Here is a 12,520-nt window from a genome sequence, read left to right on the forward strand (position 1 = left end):
CTCACAGCAAGACTCAGAGGAGAATAACCTGTTCTACAAAGGAGACACCAGCCCTGCATTTCAGGGCTGGGATGAAATCTCGTCTGGAAGCAGTGTGGTCAAATGAAAGCCCCCAGCTAAGCTTCAAGGGACATGGGTTCTGCTTTTGACATCCACCCTGTGGCTATTACAGTTTCGCACACTTCCTAGATCTTTGCTCTTCTCCCTCTGAAGTGGGGATTATAAATAATACTTACCTACCTTTCCAAAGAGGCTCCTTCTGACCACTTGAGGAAACTGCTAAGAGGGCAACTTCCACTTGCCAGGTTTTAACAGAGAGTGCGAAGTGGCAGAAACCCAGATAATGTCAACTTAAATATTTACTTTCACTAGAACTGTCTGTGTCATGCTCTCCATGCTCATGGGTGAGCTAAGGTTTGAAGGTTTTTCATTTATTCAATTATTCCTGCTCTATACAGCTTTGCTTGTGGATCATGAGACACAAATAAATGCAAAGAATTACTGACAAGTTATTTTAGGTCATGGCTACTAAGTACAGACCATGTACAGACCATTAGCAGTTTCAGCATCAACTGGGAGTTAATTGGAGATGTAGAATCTCAAACTCACCCTGAACTTAGCAAACGAGAATCTGTATTTTAACAAGATCCCCAAGTGATCCACATGCACAGTAATGTCTGATCCATATACACGGTGATGTCTGATCCACATGCACAGCCATGTCTGATCCATGTACACAGTAATGTCTGATCCATATACACAGTAATGTGTGAAGACTCCGTGATGGGTAATATCCTACATTCATCACCCTGCACAGATTTCAGTCTGCTCACGGCTTGCAAGGGCTAGGGAGATGCTATGAAGTCGGGAGAGAAATGGGTCAGAAGTGAGTTGGAATTCTGTCTCTGTCACTTACTAGCTGTGCAACCTTAGAACATGATGTCACTTCTCTGATCTATAACTTCCTCCTCGGTGAAGCAGCCACGATAATGCCTGAGAACCAAGCCCAGCCGGCTAGGGGGTCAGGGGGTCATGGGTTTACCTTCACATGTCAAACCAGGAGCAGATTACACTTTAATTCTTAGTGTGCTTGACAAGTCTCTTAAAAAATTAACTGTCTATCTTCTGGAGAGAAAGAAGTGCCCATGGACAGTACCATGGCCGGCTATCCGAGCGGGCGCTGCTCCCCACCCGCAGGAAGGCAGCCTGATGGGTGAAGTGGGAGGATTCCAAATAAAGGCCAAGGCCTGACATACATGCTCACTGTGCAGCCAGCTCTGAACGACCGGCAGGAGAGTCAGCGACAGTCCCCATTCCAACCGCCAGACTGGTGGCCTTTCTGATTCTTTATGTTCTCTTTCAAGGCTGCCCTCGAAGTTGGTTTTAAACTGAGTGCTTTGGTACAGGCTTCAGCTGAAGTTTCAGGGGGGCAAACCCACAGAGAGATGGTTCTCTCAACCCCCAATAAAATGGCCCAGGAGCCAGTGGATACCTTCCCCAAATCAGCACCCCACAAAGGGGCAAGCCCCACTTTACAGAAAGTTGTCAAAGCTAAGCTGCCTTGGCCACCCCCAGCTCAATGAGTTGTTGCTGCACCTGCAGTGCTTGGCCATGGGGACCTAACTGGTCCCTTGCTCCTGGAAGTTTTATTGCTTTCTTCTGAGTGAAGAAAGGGCTTAGGATAATTTCCAATACCCTCTCGGCGTTGTGTTTACATAATTTATCCTATACCCTGGTATAAGCCTTGATTCTTTTAGAGCGAGCAGGAAAGGAAGCGTTTTCTCCTAATCCTATAAAGACAGTCAACAGCCAGCCGCCATGGGAAGGAAGACTGCTCATGGGCACTGGCCGGCGTCTGAGGGGAGGGGGCTGGCTCTGCTGTCAGGGCCACGCGCTTTGTTGCTCAGACCTTGTGGCCGGCATGCTCGGAGTCCCTGCAGCCAGTGGACAGGCACTCTTCCAGCGGGACGCAGCGTTTGGTGACGGAGATGCTGTTGCCTGTGACTTCCATTGTGTGCTGAGTGTAGCAGTATCTGGTCTCTGTCAACAAAAAGTATGTTTCAGTTGACATAGAAAGCGTTAGCCCAACCTGCCTGAAAGGGAAACAACAGGAGTGTCAGCCCTGTAAGTGCTAAAAGGATCTAACAGCACATGGGGTGTACGCTGTGTGGGTTTATGGCCAATCCCAAAGGTGTCCTTGGAGATCCACCGAGCCCTGGTAGGAGGAGGTGGTCTCTGCCCATCGTAATCCCCATAAACCAAGGCCTAGTGGCATCAATCTATGCCTTTCAACACATTCACCACTGGATTGATTTTTATTTTTAGGAGAGGAGAGGTTTGGAGGGGTGATTAGGATGTGAGAGTCATAGCAATTTTCAGGGGGATGAAGGGGTGAAAAAGTTCAAAGAATGGGGTTAAAAGACAAGAACTTAGGCAGGTGAAACGATTTTCAAGGGGATAAAAGACTATAGAAAAGACTGTGTGTGTGTGCACACGATTGTCCACGAGTGTGTGTGTGTGCGAGCGCGTGTGTAAAACAGCTCTAACAGCTCTTCCTGAGTAAGGTCAGAAAGACGAAAAATAGATTCAGTGTATCTGGAGCAACGGACTTCATTCAAAAGAAAGAATTTCTTGCCGAGGAACACAGCTGGATCTTAGAATTCACTGTCGAAGACACTGACCCTACGAGGAAGCAGTCCCAAATTGAGGAGCCTTGTCTCCCCAGCATGAGTTCAGTGTTATTCCAGGGGGTAGGCGAAGAAAGGCCATAATGTGAGTTTCTAGAGGTCGAAGTCTTAAACGCCTGAAAACTGGAGATTTCAGTCAAAATTCCATGGAGAACTTTTTTTTTTAATTTGTAATTTAAAGTCTAAAGAAAAATGGCCTTGCCAATGTAATTCTTTAAGCCTCCAGGCGGTGTTCAGCTCTCTAAGCCTGGGATTTAGCTGAATGTTCCTGTTCCACTTTCAGATTGAAAAAGAAAATGAGTAATTCTCAAGAAATGTCACCGAGCTGTTTTTCATCCACATCTTGGACCTAACTTTGCATACTTTATCCATTTTGGATATTTAGTGGCTAATATGGAATTATGACCTTCTATGATATTATTTATTAGGCAATAAAAATTCCCCCTACCAGATTCTGTCATAATCTTGGCAGCTTTTAACCGAAGTACTAATGCCCAAAGAAGAAAGCTGAATAATTTCAGGCTCTGAGAATGAGCTCATACGGAGCACACTGACACATCCTGGGAGTCATGAAAATTCAGGGGTTTTAATAATCTCCCTAGATGTCCGCACCTGCCAGGAACCTGAGTGGCCTCCGTCCGACTGAGTCTTGCTAAGGACACCGACTTTCCCAATGGTTACACTCTTGGTGGGTGTATGTGGGCTGAATCTGTGTCTGTGCCATCCCCCAAATGCTGTCCCCACACTGCACCCTGCCCAGAATTTTGTCAGCTGGAATCAGGTCACAAGGCAGACCTACATTGCTCGTGATCCTAGAGAGTGGGGTCAGTTAGGTCACCTTATGAGTTCATAAGAAAAGTTGAAAGCCCATAATATTTTTAAATTGCCGTGATGGTTTTTCTGATGAAGAGGAGGTGGCAGCTGTCCCCTGATTTTTTTTTTAAGCTTCTGACAGGTTTTAACATATGGAGGGCCATGACTTGAGAGATTTACCGTTTCTTCCAAAGAGGACTGGTTTACTTCTCTGGCATCAGACTTGGTCACTTATGGCCCTGATAGGTAAACCTTTCCCATCCCCACCCCAACTTCAGATGTTCAAGACAGCCATAGGAAAGGAATGTTCTTATCTTGGTCTCCTCTATGTGCAGACAACCAGGAGCAGCTGCCAGAGGTTTTATTGCTCCAAATGTAAATCTCAGCCGATAAGATCACACAGTTATGGAACAAGTAAATCATCACATGGTATCAATTCTGGAAACTACATTTGTCCCTCAAATAGTGAATTATTTTGTTTTAACTAAGCCTGAGAAGAACAACTAGTGAACATGATATAACTACCTTTTGTTCATACTTTTCAATCCATAACAAACTCTCTTTTAATTTATTGATTGGAAGCTTATTCCACTGAATGAAAGTAGAGACAACCACCAATGAACCTTTCTTTTTTTTTTTTTCCTTCGGGAAAATATGAGAAAGCCCAGTGCCTAATAAGCCAATTCTTGCCATTCTCGGAAGAGAAGGCTGATCAGTGATGAAGCTGGATGAGAATTGTTCCTCACACTTACCAAGTCCAATCCACAACGCAAAGATATATTGAGAATAGCTTATTACTTCCAGCAGCAGACTTTAGATCTGAAGCATCAATCCTTAAAAGTATCCGTTCCACTTCTTATCTTACAAAAAACCCTTAGGTGAGTTATAAAATGTTAAGGTAGAAAAAGGTTCTGTGGTTAAATAAGTTTGAGAAATGCTCAAATAAAGTTGAACAGGTTTCTTCAGCACACAATTTATGAGAGCCCTGAGTTTGCGCTTTATGTCCAAGGGGGGTGGGGGTAGGGCAGGCAGAATTTCCCGAGCAGAACGGGGTGGACCACATGTGGCTTATCCCTGGACTGAAGAACTGATAAAAAACGAGTTTCAGCCACAGAGCTTTGCTCTCCATGCATTGCGAATAATCCTTGGGTTAGTAATGAGGTTATATGAGAATCAAGCCTGCTGATAACTTCACACTAAAAGGATTTCAAAGGCTTTTATCCAAAAGATAAAAGATGGATTTGAATTTCTACCAAGTTAGTCTGGGCCTCTAAAAATCTCATATTCTGCACTGCATGGTATTCCCAGAGGTTGTGAAACAAAAGTCTTTTACTGTGAGATTCACAGGCATTCAAGCAAAATCAGAACTGAGTAAGAAAGCTTAATCAACTATTGGAAGGCACAAAATATAATTTTCACAAAATTCACACATATATACACACATTCCCTAACCTAGCTCTGAAAATTAAAAAGTCCAAAGTGAAAATGTAAATTTCCACTTACTCATCAACATTCAGTTTCCAGTAACAGAAACTGTATGTAAATAAAATAGACATAAAATGATCTGAATTAAAATGAGATGTTAAAAGTGACCAAGTCTCCAGTAAAAGGCCTTCTCACCGTGCAGTAGTAACTCTGTGTGGCTCCACTAGTTTTGGTTTCTTGACAAACACATATAATTATGAAAGTGATGCTAGAGAACAATTCACCAGGTGCAAGAAATGTAATGGGAGGAACATAACGTGAATCACAATATTACCAAATATATTGGAAAATAAAGGCTAGTGGCACCTGCCGCCCACTCCTACCCGATTCTTTCTGTGCATGAAACCCTCACATCCCACATGCTCCCTCCTGGTCTCCCCCCGCAGGGACGGTCCACGTGAGTGTTCAATTCAATGCTTTTCTCCCCTGTCTGATCCTGCAGAATTTCTGTGAGGTTCCAAGTCCTGCCATGAATAATCTCTTCTGCGATTCCTCGCCCTACACTTCAGCACTTTGTCTTCTAGATTTTCTCCGGCATCTCTGTTCTCTTTACTTCTAACTTGCCCTAACCTGAGTGTCGCTATTCTACCAAGTTAAGTTCTGGAAGCTCCTCTCAAGTAGCCTCATCCAACATCAAACGACGTATCTTCCGTCTGACCCTGTCTCCTGGGCTATAGAACCAAATTTCTAACTAGTTCCTGGAAATCACCAGCAGCACCTCGCACCTCGCACGTCTCAAACCAGTCACATCACTGCTGCCATCCCCCTTGGATCTGTTTATCTTCCTGCGTTTCTACTTCAGGAAGGGACATCCTGAGAAGTGGCACCTCTACCTTGCACTAGAAACTTCAGAATCAGCTCAGGGTTCTCTTGCCAAGCTGGGTGTCTCCAAGTCCTCTGAAATGTCACCATTATCCGTCTATTCTTTTCTGTGCCATTTTCCATTTCCCCCAATTCAGGACCTCGTTCATTCCCAGTCTTCTTTGTCCCCGATCTCTCTCCTTTCTAAAGCAGGTGCCAGACAACCAACCACCAGATAGATTACTGAAACCAAGGTCAGAACGTGCCACTCACTGCCTACGAAGGCGTGGCTAACACTTAAAATCAAGAGTCACACCTAAGTGTCAAGGAGCCCTGACTGCTTACCGCTAGGTTTACTTGGCTACTCCGTTGACTCTCTCTGCCCTTGGATCTTTTTGTCAAGAGTAGAGGAGTAACTGTGCTTCACTCCTGGACGCATCAATTACATTTATAACTCCGAGCTTGGCACCTGAAACTCAGCACCTATTATTACTCAAGAACCGCAGTGACTCCTTGATCTAGGCCCAGACCACCTCACCATTGCCTGCGCGGTACCTTGAGACACCAGGACGCAATTTTTGACCATTCTGACAACAAAACATTTTTTCCTATCTTCTGCTCCTAGAAACCTGATGTTTTTCGAGGCTCAAACCAAATGACGTGAATTCTGTGAAACCTTCCTTGATTTTCCTCCCAACCAGGCTCACAGCCCTTCCTTAGCTTCCTGGGTTGGTCTGTCTGTCTTTCCTCCTAGATTACGGTTTCTCAACATTGGCACACTAGCATGTGTTTTTTTACAGGTTGATTTTGTTTGTTTTTTAATTAAACTTCAGATTTTGAGATAATTGTAGATTCACATGTATTTGGAAGAAGTAGTGCAGAGTGATCTCATGTGCCCTTCATTCAGTTTTCCCCAATGGTACCATGCTCAACCGACTGGCCACCCCAACCAGGCATGTTTAGTTGTTTAAGAAGCTGCCCTACCGTCCCCGAGAGCGGCTGTTCTGTATACACTCCCACCAGCAATGTATTAGCCATCTGGTTTCTTCTCATTCTTACCAGCATTTGGTGGTGGTGTCATTTTTTAAATTTTAGCCACTCTGATAGGTGTATAGTGATATCTCATGTTTTAAATCAGCCTTTTTCTAAGGGCTAATCATGTTGAATATTTCCTCATATGCTTATTTGCCATCTGCTTATCTTCTTTGATGAAATATCTTTTCATGTTTTTGCTCTTAACATTTTTGTCTGCTGAGATTTGAGAATTCTTTATATATTTTGATACTAGTCCTTTGTCAGATAGGTCATTTGTAAATTTTTTCTCAGTTTGTAGTTTGACTTTTCATTCTCTTAACAGGGTCTTATGCAGTACAAAAGTTTAAATTTTGATGGAGTCCAATTTATCCATTTTTCCTTTTATGGACTGTGTTTTATATATCAAGTTTAAGGATGCTTTGCTTAGACCTAGATCCCAAAGATTTTCTCCAGGGTTTTTTCTAAATGTCATATAGTTTTATATTCAACATTTAAGTTTGTGATTCATTTTGAGTTAACTTTTATAAAAGGTGTTATATTTAGGTTGCGGTTCATTTTTTATTTATTTATTTTATTTTTGCCCATGAATGTCCAATTGCTCCAGACCCATACCATTTGTTGAAAAGGCTGTCTTTCCTCCTTTGGATTGCATTTGTGTTCTTATCAAACATAAGTTGGGCATCTTTTCGAGGGTCTCTTTCTGAGTTCCCTATTCTATGTCATTAATTTATGTTTCTACCCCCTGCCAATACTACCATCTCAATTACTGTAGCCATGTGATAAATCTTGAAAAGAGAGTAGATTAACTCCTCTCACTTTGTTCTTTTTAAAAATTGTTTTAGCTATTCTACTGTATTACCTTTCCATATGAATTGTATAATAATCTTTTCTATATCTATAAACAATCTTGCTGAGATTTTGACAGGAATTGTAGTAAATCTATATATCAATTTGGAGAGAATTTACATATTTACTATGTTAAGTTTTTCAATTCATGAGCACGATAAGTCCATTTATTAGTTTTCTTTTGATTTCTTTTATTAACAGTTGTCGTTTTCAGCACACATGTCCTGTACATGTTTTGTTAAATTTACTTCTAAGTATACTTATTTTTTGAAAAATTACATATGATGTTATATTTAATGTCAGTGACCACATTCATTAATTGATAATATATAAGTACAGTTGAGTTTTGTGAGTTTATCTTAATATCTTGTGACCCTAATGAACTTACTTATTAGCTCTAGAAGTTTTTTGTACAGTTGTTTGGATTTTCTACACAGAAAATCATGTTATCTGTGATAAGATATAGTTTTATTTATTTCCAATCTGTATGCCCTTTATGTTCTTTTCTTGCCTTATTGCATTGGGTAGAACTTTCAGCAATACATTGGATTAAAGTGGATAAACTGGACTTTACAGGGGTCAGTAGTTAAAATAAAAGCGATAAGACAAAAGCAGCAAGTGGATGCTTCCTATTTGAGGCAACTGTGTTAACAGAAAATACACTGTGAATTGAAGTAGGTTAGATGCTCTCAGAATACAAGAAAAAAAAAAACAAAAAACACACCTCGTCACGGCTGATAGCAGAACATTTGATTTAAAAATTGTTTGGAACATTTTAATGAAAGAATAAATCTGGGCCCTGGCTGGCTGACTCAATTGATTAGAGAGTCACCCTGATATGCCAAGGTTGCGGGTTCAATCCCCAGTCAGGGCACATACCAGAATCAACCAATGAATGCATAAATAAGTGGAACAACAAATCAATGTTTTGCTCTCTCTCTCTAGAGGGAAAAAAAAAAAAGAATAAATATAAAAATTACAGTGCCAGCTGAGATGAACTAGCTTGTACCTTTTTAACAACAACAACAAAACAGTAGAATAAAATGAAAAGAGCTGGATAAAATTAAAATAACACCCAAAATCTGTGTGAAAGCACGGGAGAGCTACCGAGGCAGAATGGATTTGAATAGTAAGGCAGCAGAGCTACCGAGGCAGAATGGATTTGAAGAGCAAGGCAGAAGCGAAATGAAGAGCACTGAGCTGAGCCTGACATTCTGTACCCGCTCTCGCCTTGAGGCACTTGCGCAGAAGAGAGGCTGAGTAGTCGAGCAGAAAGCCCTGCTAAGGGGCAGAGAAGCTGAGCAGAGCCTTTGTCAGTCTCAAGGGAATTGAGAGGAACAAACAGGAATCCAGAGCTCACAGGGCAGCCAGGACAAAAGGAAATGCAGAGAAATGAGGCTGACAGTCTCAGTTTAGAATTCTTGGTTGGCAGCTAGTTACTTTCAGCACTTTTAAAATGTAATTCCATTAACTTCCAGCTTCTACTGTTTCTGTCAGTACTGAATGTGGGCAAGGCTGTGCAGCAACTGGCACTTGCAGGCACTGCTGGGAGAGCAAAAATTGGTACAGCCGCTCTGGCAAACTTAGGCAGTAACTAGTACAGCCACAGCATATATGCTACATACCCAGGAGCCCCAACTCCTGGAGTAGACCCAGCAGAAATGACGCAAGTGTGTACTGAAAGACATGGGCAAGAATGTTCAAAAACTGGGAACACTCCAAATGTGCATCAATGGTAGAACGGATGAGGCTTAGTATAATCATACAGCAATCTACAATATATCTATGAGAAAGAATAGCTTTGCTGTTCACAGAAACATGAATGAATTTTATGTATATAATGTGGGAGAGAAAGGAGAATGTTCTGTATGATTCCATTCATACAAAGCTCAGTGGTAGTAATCACAATTGTGTTACCTTTGGGAGGTGGGGTTTAATGACCAGGGGGACTCCAGTGGCCTTCTGGGGTTCAACTGCTTAACATGACATCAAACACATAGCATGTTCATTATGTGAAAATTCAATGAGCTCTTCACATGTGATCTATTCACTTTCTGGTATGTATGTTAAACTTTAATAAAAAGAATTTTAAGCTTTATAAAAAGGAGGAAGTCTAAGACTTCCATTTAGCGATGTGACAAGATAGATCATCTGAATAGCATCATTACATAGCAGCACCAGTGCTGAATAACATATAACCAATAGCATCTGTAAAGGTACAAATGAACTCTCCAGAAAGTAAGGGAAATCCCAGAGATCAACACTGATTTCTCTACCCTGGGAAGAGTTGGGGGTGTTAATAGATAAGCTATAAAAGATGCAAGGCTTGGGGTCCCCCTGGGGTTTAGAGCTGGAACAGAGACCCTGTAGAATGGTAGAAACCTTGAAGGACTATATTCTGAGTGTAAGAGAGACAAAAATCCACCCTTGGGTAAAGTTAAACAAAAAGGTTGGTTGTTTCAGCCTGGACTCTGTCTGAAAAAAGTCAACAATAAGAATCTTTCCTAAAAACTTGTAACCATGGGCCTGTCTTCAGTGGAGCTGGGGATCATATTTATATTTCCTGCTTATTCCAGATAATGGATATAGAAAGTGTTATTAAGGGACATCCCCAGGTTTGTCTTCACTTTCACAGAGAAACAGTGATCAGCATAGAAGCTGGAACCAAAAGGGTACATGTCCCTCCATCTCAAGATTTCTCTTGGTCTGATTTTATATCAGCAATAATTCCAAATAAAGAATTTGCCTTACAGGGAGACATCTGCACTTCATAATTAAAAAGGAACATTAAACCCTCTCGCCTTACGTAGCCTCCACAGACCAGGCCTTTTTTAAAAATTGTGATGTTTTTTACTTGACATTTAATTCGAGAGACTCAAACACTTATACGGTCCCTTTCTCTCAAGGAGCTTTTAATCTTGCAACACAGAAAAAAAGTCACAGGCAAGAGAACACATGGATCTGATGACATTCAACTCCTATTTTTCTTTACCAGCTCTTTCAACCGGTCTCTCATAGGATATGATTTCAAGATGCTTTCCCATTCTGGTTCACAAAGTCAAGGAAATTGCACAGATTTATAATGAGCAGTTGATGAAATTGAGTTTATTGCAAAGGAAGTGCTCAGGGACCAACGACTAAGTAGAAGTCTAGCAAGTGAGGCAATGTGATGGGTTATGAAGGGCGTCTTAAATTCTCATGTCTAGGGAGCGTGCACGGTACCAGGAATCTGTAAGTGCCAGAGGCAATAACAAAGTGATGGAGGAAGAAGTGCTTATATAACACACATTTCTGGAGTTAGGAGTGACAGGGAACCTGAGTTAGCTAGAGGGGGCTGGCTGATGCCACCACTGCCTGTCACAGTGATTCTAGTTAGGGCAAGCCTTGCTTGATGTTTATTTGACCAAATGATGCTTCCCAACCAGCCTGCTGAATCTGTAGGCATGCTTTACCTCAGCTGCTAAAACACAGTCTGTCTCTCTGCGCATCCACATGACTGAGTTTAGCTTTTGAACCTTCTTGAAATCCAGGCATTCCCCGAAGCAATTTGGGATGTGAGCTTATCCCATAGAGATAAGATTAAATACTAGCATAAAATTTTTTCTCACTTTCAACAAGTTATTTTCACATCATGTAACAATTAAAAACCTAGTTAAACATGCCATCAAATAAGCAAACAAAAACCCAGGAATGTTGTAGAAAGCGGTGTTTTTCTCATAGCAGCTACTGAGCTGCCCTTATTAAGCCTGTTGGTAGTCCTATAGCTGCTTCAGCTCATAATAAACAGAAAAAACAAATCCAGGGCTAGTCAGTAGTGTCTGGTAGTTAGACACATTTTATATTTTAATCTGATAATAGTGATGCCATTTTCATTGTTAGAAAAATCTGGAGAAAACCCAGAGGAAAAGAAAGAAGCTAACTGTGATTGTAGTCTCCACTCCTTACCTGATGCCCAAGGTCCCACAAAAATAACCTGGCTCCCCTCTTGGTTCCTACTATTCGCTGATACGAACTAGTTGCGATGCCCAGCTGAGGTCTCTCCCAGTCCACTGAGCACCCGTGGGGCACCCTGTCCCCAGGCCTTTGCTCTGAGCGACTTCCCGGCACACCCGTCCCCTTGCACCTCTACCTGCATTGCGCCCTTGTAGGGCCGCTGCCGTCCTCCTGGCCCACGATGCTATCACTGGCCACCTCAGCCCCCAAAGAGCAAATCTCCCCTTAAACTCCCACAGCATTTAATGCCATGTTTCATTTGGCACTTGCCTTTGTCCCGCTATTTTTGACATTTAAGATGTTCAGATCTTATCTCCCCGGCTGACCTGCCTGCTCCTTGAAAGAAGAAACCGATTCCTATCTCTCCGTGCTTAATCCCCCAAGGGCCTGTGTTCTGTGTCATGAACCTGGGGAGGGGGGGGGCACTTTCCACTTATCCCTATTAATTTAAGGACAAAAAGATAAAAGTAGGAGAGGAAAAAGGGGGAAGGAGAAATTGTGCCAATGATACTTTTGGATATCTGTGCTTTGGAAGGATAGATTTTGACCTCAAAAGAAAATATAAAGAGGGACCTTCCTCTTTTCCTGTGAGGAACTCGAGCAGAGTGCCACCAGTCACGTTTTTCATTTTGTGACAGGTATATACCTGTATGTCATCAGACTTGGACTGGGTCTCTCTGAAATAAAGCCCAAGGCCTGAGCAAGCCACAGTCCACAGTCCCTCCTTTTCTTTTCATCATCTCTGCTAAGTCCACGCTGAGAGAATTACTGTCCCATTTACTCCACAGCAGCTCTGAGCACTGGCAACCGTGGCAAAAGCTAATCTGCCAGGTTTGTCCCAACAGGAACCAGCCCAAGTT

At 42.2% G+C, this 12,520-nt stretch overlaps 1 protein-coding gene across 1 annotated transcript in view; it reads right to left on the minus strand.

The window, feature by feature from the left end:
- LYPD6 (LY6/PLAUR domain containing 6) overlaps nucleotides 1-12,520 on the minus strand; it is a 113,991-nt gene that overhangs the window by 2,988 nt on the left and 98,483 nt on the right. The window contains exon 4 of the mRNA XM_081142502.1: nucleotides 1,910-2,040. Within this exon, the coding sequence (XP_080998628.1) occupies nucleotides 1,910-2,040 (131 nt within the window). The remainder of the gene's footprint in view (nucleotides 1-1,909; nucleotides 2,041-12,520) is intronic.

The sequence above is a fragment of the Miniopterus schreibersii genome (assembly GCF_964146895.1).
Source record: "Miniopterus schreibersii genome assembly, chromosome: 7".
Classification (NCBI taxonomy): Eukaryota; Metazoa; Chordata; class Mammalia; order Chiroptera; family Miniopteridae; genus Miniopterus; species Miniopterus schreibersii.